Raw genomic sequence first — 13,662 nt, 5'->3', positions numbered from 1 at the left:
CGTTTCCAGGCCGAGGGAAACGTGCTGCTGTGTGGAGACTTGAAAGCAAGAACTGGATCTGAACCTGATAACATATATCCAAAAGGGCAATGAACATGTCTTTGAGGTTTTTTGTGAGACTCAGAGGGTTTTGGCCAAACCAAGAAACAATCTTGACCAAACTGTAAATAAAAACGGTAGAGAATTAGTGCAGCTCTGCCGAGCCTCAGGCCTGTACATATTTAATGGCAGGATCAGAGGGGACTCTCTAGGGAGGTTCACGTGTTGTTCAGGTCTTGGAGCTAGTGTAGTTGACTATACCATCACTGACATGGACCCCTCCTCCTTCAGTGCATTCACTGTCAAACAACAAACTCCACTTTCTGACCATAACCAAATTAACATTTATATTACAACACATCACTCACTAACACACAACATACCCAAAACCTGTCAAATGTATAAAATCCAACCAGGATACAGATGGGCTTCAGACAGCACAGACAAATTTATTCAAGCCCTCAATTCTGAAGAAATTAAAAGTCTAATCACTACATTTATTAACTAAAAATTTGAAACAACTAAAGATGGAGTTAATTTGGCTATAAATGAAATAAAATACACATAAAAAAGCAGCTTGTAAAACTGAGTTGAAAAAGAAAATATATATTTTTTTTAAAAATACATCAAAAGATGAAAAATGGTTTGACTCGGACTGCAAAATATTAAGAAAACTTAGAGAGAAATTATCACTTAGAAAACTTAGAAAATTATCAAATATGAAACATAAAGAACCAAACAACGCTGACATAAGAACTGAATACTGTTCAAAAATAAAACAATACAAAGACACTATCAGAGCAAAAAAGAAACACCATCTGACCAAAAGTTTACAAGAAATAGAACATTCAATAAAACATAATCAGTTCTGGGATATGTGGAATAATCTGAGCACAACAAAACCTCAAGACTTGCCAATACAAGATGGAAACATTTGGACAAAACATTTTGAAAATTGATATAAAGAAATCCCTCCAAAACAACTCATTAACAATTCTGATCAGATCAAACAAAGTCTACAAACTTATGAAAACATAAATAAAAATAATCAAAACCCTCTCGACTTCCCAATTACACATGAAGAATTGATGAAAAAACTCAAAAGCCAAAAATGTAAGAAATCTTGTGGTCCGGACAGCATTCTGGGTGAAATGCTGAAACAGCACACCTGAGCTTCAGACAGCTGTGCTCAAATTATTCAACCTTGTACTTAGTTCAGGCTGTTTTCCTGACATCTGGAGCCAAGGACTTATTACCCCTATTCACAAGAGTGGAGACAAATTGGACCCTAATAATTTCAGAGGCATTTGTGTGAGCAGTAATCTGGGGAAGTTATTTAGCAGTATTTTAAACAATAGAATAGTAAACTTCCGTAACGAACACAGTGTCCTGAGCCCTAGTCAGATTGGCTTTCTTCCTAATTATAGAACTACTGACCACATTACACCCAACACACCCTAAACACACCCTAATCAATAAACACGTAAAACAGACTAAACACGGAAAAATATTTTTAAAAAAAAGCATTTGATTCTATTTGGCACAACGGATTATATTACAAACTTTTACAAAGTGGTGTAGGGGGTAAAGTTTATGACATTATTAAATCAATGTATTCAAGCAACAAATGTGAAATATGAATTGGCAATAAACATACAGAATTCTTCACCCAGAAGAGAGGAGTACGGCAGGGCTGTAGCCTGAGTCCAACACTGTTCAACATTTACATTAATGAATTAGCGGTGCAGTTGGAACAGTCTACAGCCCCTGGACTCACTCTACAAGACAAAAATATCAAGCTTTTGCTGTACGCAGATGATCTAGTGCTGCTGTCATCCAGCCCACAGGGACTAGTCAAGTCAAGTCAAGTCACCTTTATTTATATAGCGCTTTTAACAATGTAAATTGTGTCAAAGCAACTGCACAATATCAAAAAAAAAAAAAAAAAAAAAAAAAAAAAAGGAAATAGTGTGTCAATAGTGTAAAATGAAAAAAGGAAAAAAAGAATTGCAATCAGGTCGACGATATCGCTGGAAATGAATTGTCCCCAACTAAGCAAGCCAGAGGCGACAGCGGCAAGGAACCAAAACTCCATCAGAGACAGAATGGAGAAAAAAACCTTGGGAGAAACCAGGCTCAGTCGGGGGCCAGTTCTCCTCTGGCCAAACGAACCAGCAGTTCAATTCCAACTGCAGCAAAGTCAGATTGCAAGGTCTCAACTGGTTCCAGTGGTCATTTGGTAATACAGGACTACAGCAACACCTAGACCTGCTGGAGAACTACTGCCAGAACTGGGCCCTGGCAGTAAACCGCAAAAAGACCAGCATTATGATCTTTCAGAAAAAGCCCAGCTGTCAGGAACACAGCTACCAGTTCAGTCTAGGCAGCACCGCCCTAGAACACATGATGCAGTACACTTACCTCGGCCTGATCATCACTGCATCGGGGAGTCTCAGTATGGCAGTGAATGATCTCAAAGATAAAGCTCGAGGGGTTTTTACGCAATCAAGAAAAAAAATTCTTTGATAAGTGTGATTCAGCCCATAGCGCTGTATGGAAGTGAGGTTTGGGGTCCACTCAGTGATCAGAGCTACACTAGATGGGACACACATCCAACAGAAGCCCTACACACAGAATTCTGCAAAATGATTCTAAAATTACAAAGGAGAACACCCAATAATGCATGTAGGGCAGAATTAGGCCGTTTCCCATTGATTATAAATATACAAAAAAGATCCCTCAAATTCTGGATGCGTCTAAAATCAAGTCCCACAGAATCGCTACATTTTAAAGCACTACAAACCCAAGAACTGAAACCCGAAAAGAGTCCACTCAGTCAGCTGGTTCTGAGACTTACTAACCTGACTAACTCTACTAACACTAACCAGTCTCAGACCAGCACTGCTTCTCACCCAAACATCAAAATAAATCAAATTATCAAACAATCTAAAAATATATATCTGGAACATTGGGATCACGAAACCAAAACACAAAGTAAATTACAACTCTATCGAACTATAAAATTAAAATATGAATTAGAAGAATATCTCCAGAGTGTTACAGACACAAAGCAGAGACAGATCCTGACCAAGTACAGGCTCAGCGAGCACAGACTTATATTGTTATAATGTTTTTTTATTCTATTATTTTGATATTTTCATTATTATATTTCTACACATATATTTCAAGCTTTGGCAATATTATATTTTTTACAGTCATGCCAATAAAGCAATATTGAATTGAATTGAATTGAGAGAGAGAGCGAGTGTGTCCGAGAGATAGAGCAACAGTGAGACAGTGCGCGAGAAATATGTATACTCATATGTGATAAGGCTACAGCGAACCAGTGTTGCGGTTTTCCAGCACAATTGGGCTATTTTGAAAATACAGTTGCGGGAAAAATGACAGAGCCGTGGGTTGCGGTTTTTTGGGCTACATTTATAATGTACCGCGGCCGCCCAAAGTATACACATGTGATCGCAAAAGCAAGTTATTACAAACACTCGATGGTGGTTTAAAGTGAGTTCGGAGTAAAAATTTACTATTAATCTCGTAAATTGTCTTATGTAGCATGATGCTAATGTTAGCTCTAATGCACCTGCAGAACAGGTCCAATTCTTTTTCATAATGTATTTTATCATAATACTTCATGTAAGGTCGCAAGAAAATGTTTTGTTGTATTTATTTAGAAATACTTTTGATAATAGTTGAGTAAATATGTACTGGGATTGAAGCGATGTGGCTTGGTAAACGTTTTATTGCCAGTATAAAGTCTGATAATGACAATTAAAAAAAGGAATAACAAGGATTATGTCTCATGCTGGCTGAGATGTGAAAGGTTCTGTTTCCTTAAACTAGTTTGTCATGCATTCCTTTATTTCAACACATTTACAGGTAAATCCTAGTATTTAAAATTTGCGATTAATCGTGATTAATCACAGTCCGGGACTGTGATTAACACGATTACATTTTTTAATCGATTGACAGCACACATACACTAATACACACACACTATCTCACAGAAGTGAGTACACCCTTTGTAAATATTTTATTATATCTTTTCATGTGACAACACTGAAGAAATGACACTTTGCTACAATGTAAAGTAGTGAGTGTACAGCTTGTATAACAATGTAAATTTGCTGTCCCCTCAAAATAACTCAACACACAGCCATTAATGTCTAAACCGCTGGCCACAAAAGTGAGTACCCCCCTAAGTGAAAATGTCCAAATTGGGCCCAAAGTGTCAATAATTTGTGTGGACCCCGTTATTTTCCAGTACTGCCTTAAACCTCTTGGGCATGGAGTTCACCAGAGCTTCACAGGTTTCCACTGGAGTCCTCTTCCACTCCTCTATGACGACATCACGGAGCTGATGGATGTTAAGAGACCTTGCGCTCCTCCACCTTCCGTTTTAGGATGCCCCACAGATGCCAAATAGGGTTTAGGTCTGGAGACCATGCTTGGCCAGTCGATCACCTTTACCCTCAGCTTCTTTAGCAAGGCAGTGTTCGTCTTGGAGGTGTGTTTGGGGTCATTATGTTGGAATACTGCCCTGCGGCCCAGTCTCTGCTTCAGTATGTCACAGTACATGTTGGCATTCATGGTTCCCTCAATGAACTGTAGCTCCCGAGTGCCGGCAGCACTCATGCAGCCCCAGAGCATGACACTCCCAACACCATGCTTGACTGTAGGCAAGACACACTTGTCTTTGTACTCCTCACCTGGTTGCCGCCAGGCACGCTTGACACCATCTGAACCAAATAAGTTTTATCTTGGTCTCATCAGACCACAGGACATGTGCTCCAGTAATCCATGTCCTTAGTCTGCTTGTCTTCAGCAAACTGTTTGCGGGCTTTCTTGTGCATCATCTTTAGAAGAGGCTTCCTTCTGGGACGACAGCCATGCAGACCAATTTGAAGCAGTGTGCGACATATGGTCTGAGCACTGACAGGCTGACCCCCCCACCCATTCAACCTCTGCAGCAGTGCTGGCAGCACTCATACGTCTATTTCCCAAACACAAGCTCTGGATATGAGGCTGAGCACGTGCACTCAACTTCTTTGGTGGACCATGGCGAGACTTGTTCTGAGTGGAACCTGTCCTGTTAAACCACTGTATGGTCTTGGCCACCGTGCTGCAGCTCAGTTTCTGGGTCTTGGCAATCTTCTTATAGCCTACGCCATCATTATGTAGAGCAACAATTCTTTTTTTAAGATCCTCAGAGTTCTTTGCCATGAGGTGCCATGTTGAACTTCCAGTGACCAGTATGAGAGAGTGATAACACCAAATTTAACACACCTGCTCCCCATTCACACCTGAGACCTTGCAACACTAACGAGTCACATTACACCGGGGAGAGAAAATGGCTAATTGGGCCAAATTTGGACATTTTCACTTAGGGGGGTACTCACTTTTGTGGCCAGCGGTTTAGACATTAATGGCTGTGTGTTGAGTTATTTTGAGGGGACAGGAAATTTACACTGTTATACAAGCTGTACACTCACTACTTTACATTGTAGCAAAGTGTCATTTCTTCAGTGTTGTCACATGAAAAGATATAATAAAATATTTACAAAAATGTGAGGGGTGTACTCACTTCTGTGAGATACTATATGTATATGTTTTTTGTTGGGTTTTTTTCACCGATTTTCCATTCTCCATCAATGAACCAAAAGTGTCTGTATTTACTAGCTGCTGTTAAAACATTCACAATATCTGCTGCTGGTCTGGATATAAAAGGAAGCACAATGTCACTGACACCATGTGACTGGTCGGTGTTGTTTAAATGCCTTTGCCTCCAGAGAAGAGTGTCAGCACAAGAGCTTGTGTGGAGGACAGCCTGACTGTGTAGACTTGCTCATTTCTGTATCTCTGGAGGGCACCGTAAACCAGTTTTCATAGCTATAGTTAAATGTGAAATGGCTGGAGATATTCTTATTTAATGAATAATGGAAATATGACAAAAGATTATGGGGGAAGCGTTGCAAGCCAGATTCAAACGTGAATTTCCCATATGAGCAGCACAGCTAAACGTGTCTGAGAATATTAAGTCAGGAGGATGAGCTGTATTTGTGCAACAAAACCTCACCTGTGTCCTCGATCTGAGACTTGCCGGACTTGGTTGATGCCACGACCCCTGCTGTAGCCTGGGTGACCCCTTTGGAGGCCTGCTGGAGACGGGAAAGGTTTGGACTGTCCTTGTCTGCTTTGACCTAAAGAGATAAAATAGATTACTGTCATTATACTGCTTTAAAGTTAATTCAAGTGCAAATGTTGCTGGCAATTTGTTGTTGTACCTTGGAAGCTGCGACCAGCTGAGCAGTGCTGGCGGCGATCTCATGCGAACACACCATCAGCTCCTCAAACTTGCCCTTGCCTTGCACCACCTGATCAGCTGCATCACTGCAGGAAGAAAAAAAAAAAAAACTTTACTGGAGGTAGCACAATGGTGATAGTTCATAGATCAATTAGTGTAGGATTCAAACCATAGTGGGCCCAATGATTTATGCAATGTGGAAAACACAGATTCTAGAAGTGCAAAATCCAGTCATTAAAATGGAATTTACAGTATAATGTGAAATGTCACAGAATTAGACGATTTTTGGATGAATAAATCAAAAGCAGAGCTGTACACGATCTCCGTTGGCTCCGTTTTTACTGCTACTATAAAATGTACTAAGTAAAAATAACAATACAATTTATTAAAACTTAAGGAATCACAAAAAATTATTTTATTTTAATTTATACAGTAAACATTTTTGTGTAGCACTTCATATGGCAAAAAAATAAAAATACAATGCTTTGTTGTATATGAATTTTTGCATTTTCAATTGATTACAAGTTTTATGAATTAATTTGATTGCCACAGTTTTTGATGACATTTGCTTAAAACATATCTATAAAATATATAAAAAATACAGCAGAATTCTTTAATAAAAAAGAAAGGGCATGTCAAAAATAAAACTGATTTAACAGGGCCCTGTTATTATTAACATTTTAATAAATTTATTAAATTGTTCAAGTTTTATAAATTCAATCTATTGCACATGCTTTTTAATTATTCAAATGTAATTAAACTATTAAGATGAAGAACACAAAATCTGAGAAAAAATAAAAACAGATTTCATAAAACAGAAATAAGTAAATACAATGGAAAAATAAAACTGGGTCCTTTATAGGGTCCTAAAAACCTGCAAGCTTTCTGTTACCTACTGAGATTTTTAATCACTGTCACAGCATCCTCCAAACATTTTTATTTTCTCAGTGTCTAACATACTCACACCAACATGGTGGCACCCCAGCCCACGGCCTTGGAGGCGGAAATGAGACCTTCGGTCCATCGGGAATTCTTGGCGTAGAACTCCTTCATAGATGCGGCCCCCTGTGAACACAGCAGCATCTTCATTAACACCCGTTTCTGTCATTTTAAGCTCGAGTTTTCCTAAAAGTGTTAGATGCGTTGACTCACCCTGCCGCTCTCCACGATGTCCCTCTGCAGGTCTTTGGAGGACAGCACCAGCACTTTGATGGCCTGCATGAGATCTGTGCAGGATGCCAAGATCCTGCAGGGGGCGAGAGAGAGCAACATTTACACACTCACAGGCCTGTTTTGTACGCACAAGGGTGGGTCTGCTAAAGCGTCTGGGTGAATGTGAACGTGCAGCACTATCCAAGTGAAATAAGCTCAGCATGGAGACATTCTGATCACTGAATACCCAAATCCACTGAGGAACATCAACCAAATAAAATCTGTAAAACTGCTTTTGTGGCTGTAACCGTAAAATCATTATTTATATGAATAGCATGACTTGGTCAGCCTGACCTTTCATTGACTTCCATTTTGATTCCAGTGTCAACCGCCCTGGACTTATTGACAATTTCCTGTTTGAGAGCAAAGAGGAAAAATATTAGAGGAGTAGATTGGAGCGCCTCATGTTTTATTAAGCATCTGTCTGTAGGACAGGGAGAACAGGGAGCCGTCTGATTACCTCAATCCTTGCGGCGGCTGACTCCACAGCTGCCGATGTGGCTGCCATCTCCTGCTCCACCAGATCTCCCAGCTCCCCTTGCTGCAGTTCTAGACCCCGAGGACGCAACTTCTGCTCAAAGAACACAAAATAGCATACTACATTTATTTCCGTTTCATATTTATATAATATGCATACTCATGGAATACCTGCATGATACATACTGAATGCTAAAATGTGAGGCATATAACCAAAGCACACTCTGTGGACTAAAGTATCCAACAATGCAATATGCTTGACCTTTCATCTGCAGCATGGCCAATAATTATCTGATATTAAAATCTCTTTCTTGACTCTTAATTGATTGGAGTGCCAAATATTTAGACATATTAGCCTTAACCTTTGATTTCAATGTGAAAAATCAATCTGAACATCAAATCAAGTCAAATATCAATCAAAAATATCACGTTTTTACAACCCTCCTTCTTGAGACATTTTATCGGATTGTTTTCATTAACTGAAATAATTAAAATAAAATAAATGAAAAATTTTATTAAATTAAATATGTAGTATTACTTGAACAAATGAATGAAAATGAGAAAAGTTGCACTGTTGAATAATTGTAATAAAAAGTACTAAAATTGCTAAAACTAAATAGAAATATATAAAAAAACAATTATAGAGAATGACAAAAGCACATACAATTGCTAAAACTAAAATGAAAAAGAAAACAAACTATAAAAATAAAGAGCCAGATTTACTAAACAGGACAAATTAGTGTTAGAGCGTAATTCCATAAAAGCGCCGATGGGAGGGGAAAATTCTGTGGGTGATTTAATAACAATGCACACATTAAAGAAAACAGACACAACATCTCATTTCCATAATGAACAGCACAATCTACCAAGAGCAGCGCAAATTACCGCCTGCTTTAAGACATGCTTTTTTTGGCCGCTAAATAATGCCGCAAATACCAGTGAATTGATGAGTGCAAATGTTAGAAAATTGCGTTGTGAGATTCATTTAAATACTCCATAAATTTACTGAAAGGGAAACTCCTACAAATGCATAGTCATGGAAATAAATGTGTCCAAGCCTTTTCAGTGCTAATTTCCCACTGCGTGTCTTTAGTAAATCCTGACAGTAGTTTAACACCAAAAGAGGGTTTGTGCTGCTGCAAGCTGATAGTAATCTGGCCCCAAAGCCGATAACACGGACTATAACCTTGTTAGATGTTACATGTACTTACAATAGTAATAACAATAAATTATGCATAATTACATGCAACTAACCCTAAAACAAACCCTCATCCTAACCCTAACCATATATGTAGTTAATTACAACTACTGAGTACTTAAATGTATAATTACAATGTAATAAGGACACCTTAAAATAAAAGTATACTAAAAACCAATTCAAAATATAATATAATACGAAAATAACACTGGCTAGTACACAGTATATCACAGAGTATGCAGTACACAAAAAGTATCCCATACTAGTTTTGGCCTAATTTAAAAGGCTTAGTGAAAAAAATGAAATAATAAAAAAAAGATTCTCTCTACCAATTACATGCTGCTTTATATTCAATCCACTGTTACTATACTAAAACGAGGACTGTCTCTCAGTGGCTCACTCACCTCGCCCAAGGCCATCACGGTATCCAGTGCCGCCCTCAGCTGGCTGCAGTCTGCCGTCCCCATAGACTCCTGCTCCTTGAGCTGGCAGAGCAGCGCCAGGGCCTCCGCTCCACACGCCTTCACGTTGTCTGCCAATGCTGTCCACAGACAGACAAAGGCAAAGACAGAAAGCAGTCAGACGAGCCATCTGTCACCTACAGACACTCCACATACGCTCGGGCAGACACACATTTCCTGTGACGTGATCGCTCGTGCACATGGGAATGCACATTAGCCGTTTTGAGTTCTGTCATGCTCCTTTAAAGCAGCTCTACCGAAACCACCAGACCTCCGGCGACAGAGTTATTAACAGAGCCGCAGCGACACTAATGTCCTTCATGATGTATGGAGACCAACTCAAACAGAAAGTCTTGGACGTCTCTCTATATGTGGATATAGTGGTGCTGTGAAATATTTAGCAGTTTAATAATAGACATTTATGCTGCCTATATCAAACGAATAGTTCTGGTTCTGGATGCTGATTGGTCGATACGGTGTATGTGTGTCAATGAATGTGTCTTTAAGGAGGTATTTACAAAGAGGTGCATCAGCTGTGCTGATACAATAACATATCAGCTCTTTTGAAAATGTTTTGGGAAATTGACATCTCGTGCTCACCGTCAGCTTGCTCCACTGGCACCATGTGGGAGGTGGCGCTGCCCTGCACAATGACATCGCCCACCAGGTGAGCGAACTGAGTCACTGCCCGCACCAGTCCAGACACATCTATCACACACATACAGAAAAATCAGTGAGAAACTGTTTCAACATGATCATATGAATGCCTATCATCTCAACAAAAGTGATAAAATGAGGTCTGAATGCATTCATGGTGAATCATTTTTGGTAATGTTTTTTTTTTTTTTTGTTATATTATTAGTAGATTTTTTTTGAGCTTGTGCATTTTCATTGCAGAACAGTGATGGAGTAATAAAAGTTTTCAATAGTGTGAAAGTATCTCAGCTGCCTTTAAAATTGTGTTGATTTTTTAGAACTGGGACAATTTTTCCAACAGTTAGTGTTGCAGCATGACAAATCACTTCACCATGGACCACTTCACGATTTATTGTGCAGCCTTACTAACAAACGAGCCAAAACAACAGCCTGACAGAATGCTTTCCCTTTGTCTCAAGTACAGTCATTTCAAAGAGTCTCTGAAATGTTTATTCAACAATGTATCCTGAAGAATAGTGTCATTCATCCACTTAATGTATCAAATCAAGAATTTCACTAAAATAATCACAATAGTTTTAAATATTGAGAACAATAATAAATGCTGAAGTAACAATGCTGAAATTCAGCTTTGCCATCAGAATACATTACATATAGATCTCTTTAAGAAGCTTCAATTAAGCCAACTATGTTTTGTTTGTTAACGTACTGTTCTTTTACTACTTTAAATGGCGTGTAACTTGTAAAGCTGTCTTGTAACTTTCGCAACCCTGCTGAAGTGAATGGTACATTGATGAATGCTGGTTAAGTAGGGAAATGAGTATGTGTGTGTGTGTGTGTACACATATAATTCACCTGTTTTATCTGATACAAAGCCGTTTCTGGCCGACTGCAGTCTCTCCACGCAATCCAGAGCCACCTGGCACCTGGACACCAGGTAATCTACACACACAAGAAGGTCTTTTAATATTTATTACGCTCTCATAGGGCAATTCCTGCTTTGTGGTATAATCAGTGGGAAGGTTTAAGGTCATTTGAGCTGGTCACTGACCGGCTGAGCTGGTGCAGCTGATGTGTGCGGGGTCGTCTAGCTGATTCAAGCTGTCCTGTACGATCCTCCCTGCCTCCTCTAGTGCTGCCCGCAGTGCCGCCCAGCGCAGAGAGACCAGCTCGCTCTCCAGAGCCTGCTCACGACTCTCCTACAGATAAAAAGAAAATCAAAACAGGCATTTTAGACTCCATGTTTGCCATATTTACAGCATATGTCTTCTGGTATAATGAATCTGACCTCATATAAAACCATTACTGTAACAAGGCAACTAAAATCAACAGTAAACAGAATATTCCACCTTCTCATTGAGTTGGTTTTGCAGGGCCTCAGCAGATTTCACACCACTCTCCCTCTCATTGGTCAGACTGCTTTGCACACGCTCTAACTCCACCCCTAAACTGGCTAGCGCCGCTTCCTTCTGAGATACAGTCTCCATAAGTCCCGTCTTCTCAGCCTCCAGAGCAGACAGCTTAGTACTGAGCTGCTCGTTTGACTATATGAAGAGAGTGAATAAAGTTACATCAATTACAAGATTTAATGTGACATTTTCTGGAGAAAACAAAAATCATGAGAAACAGTGTTATTATTTACTAAAACTACTAAAAATCAATTGAATTTAGTTCAAGTTTACTTATTATAATTGAAAAAGCTCAAATAAAAGCTATATTTAAAATGCTGATAATATATAATACTAAAATAGAAAGAGAAGGGGCAGGGGAAGAGGGATAGACATTAAAAAAGCGAGAAATACGGAAAATGAAAGAGATGGTGTTAATTTTTTACTTTCATTCAACTTTATTTCAATGCTATCCATTTAATTTTTCTTTCTTCAATAACTGTATATATAGTTTTTTGTTATTTCCATAATTTAAGCATTTTGTTTTTTTTGTTTTTTTTAAAGAAGCACAGTTAAATGGAAATTAGAATTTGTTTCAATTGTTATATAATATAATACATATATATATATATATATATATATGGTTATTTTTCACAGAAATTATTTAAAACAATTGGAAAACTATCAAGGAAGTGGTTTGGAACAACATGCGAGTAAGAAACTGATGACAAATGTTTATTTTTAGGTAACCTATACCTTTAAATTGGATATTTGGGATAAATCGGATATTTGTTTTGACAAACTTTATCAAGTTATGTGCCAAATTGTAACATTTTGGGGTGTATTCATATACCAACAAATTATTTGCCATACCATTACAGCACAGCAGTGCTGGCATAATTTTGTAGGCCAACCCAGAATTAGCATCTCAATCTGGTTTCCTCAACAAAAACCCAATTCTGAGATACAATCTCCAGAAGTAAAAAGTTAGACGCAGGATATAAACAAACTACACCACAGTTGCAAGACTTCACTGTAACTCGCCATTAAACATTAATTTTGTTTGGAATGATAATATTTAATGTCTCTGACAATCTTTTTAGTTACTTTAAAGCAACAGACAAGTAAAAGCTTTAAAAAACACACACAAGGGCATGTACTGATGTATTGTATGCCATAGAATAAAACAAAAATATCTTGAGCTTGTGTTAACCACAGACCTTATTTCAGGCATTTAACCAAAAACCCACTGACTTTGGCACGACAGAACTGCAAGTGCTAAAATGCAACTTCGTTTCCGGGTTTTGATCTACAAAAAACATCCCTGCAAGGCTGCAAACACTGATACAACTGATACGGTCATGCTATAGATGTTAACTGTGTCAGTGTTTTGAGGACAGTTGTCTTGAGTTGAGTCAGCTGTTGGAGGAAGGTGTGCAGGTGACAGAAGGAAGTGGGATGGAGGGGAGGAGGGGTGACATATCAACTCCCACATGCAGTATGGACACATTAATTCAGGTAATTCAGCACCCAACACAGAATCACCATGTCCACCTGCTCTAGACTAACAGCAGAGACAGTGATACATGGATCCTGTGGCTGGGCTGAGAGCTGAACAGGGATGTATGGAAGAGCGTGAAGATTAGTCTACAACAGATTGAGAAACTGAGAAATCAAATTTTCCTTCATCTTTTGAGTTAATTTTACTACATGTAAGTTTTAAGTTATGAAACTTACACACAATGTTTATGTTAGTCCAAAAACAGCCTTTGTTAAAACCAAGCTGCGAAAACGGCGGTTCGTTTCATATTTCATCTCAATATGACATCATAGTGCAACAAAAGATCAACGCCTACTTCTACATCATTGCCTCTTTAGCCCCGCCCACCAGTTCACACACATAGGAGGCGGCGA

General features: G+C 38.7%; 1 protein-coding gene across 2 annotated transcripts in view; it reads right to left on the bottom strand.

Moving 5' to 3' along the window:
- Positions 1-13,662, bottom strand: part of LOC306851461 (huntingtin-interacting protein 1-like) — a 55,803-nt gene that overhangs the window by 4,684 nt on the left and 37,457 nt on the right. For both annotated transcript variants that reach the window (XM_079387709.1, XM_079387710.1), the window contains exons 18-28: positions 11,710-11,904; positions 11,412-11,559; positions 11,216-11,302; positions 10,307-10,414; positions 9,650-9,786; positions 8,031-8,141; positions 7,865-7,923; positions 7,511-7,604; positions 7,323-7,423; positions 6,339-6,444; positions 6,131-6,254 (exon numbers count right to left, since the gene is read on the bottom strand). In XM_079387709.1, the coding sequence (XP_079243835.1) occupies positions 6,131-6,254; positions 6,339-6,444; positions 7,323-7,423; positions 7,511-7,604; positions 7,865-7,923; positions 8,031-8,141; positions 9,650-9,786; positions 10,307-10,414; positions 11,216-11,302; positions 11,412-11,559; positions 11,710-11,904 (1,270 nt within the window). The remainder of the gene's footprint in view (positions 1-6,130; positions 6,255-6,338; positions 6,445-7,322; positions 7,424-7,510; positions 7,605-7,864; positions 7,924-8,030; positions 8,142-9,649; positions 9,787-10,306; positions 10,415-11,215; positions 11,303-11,411; positions 11,560-11,709; positions 11,905-13,662) is intronic.

This window comes from Barbus barbus, assembly GCF_936440315.1.
Source record: "Barbus barbus genome assembly, chromosome: 31".
Lineage (NCBI taxonomy): Eukaryota > Metazoa > Chordata > Actinopteri > Cypriniformes > Cyprinidae > Barbus > Barbus barbus.
The sequence above is the reverse complement of the archived record's forward strand: the minus strand, read 5'-3'. Positions and strand labels throughout refer to the sequence as shown.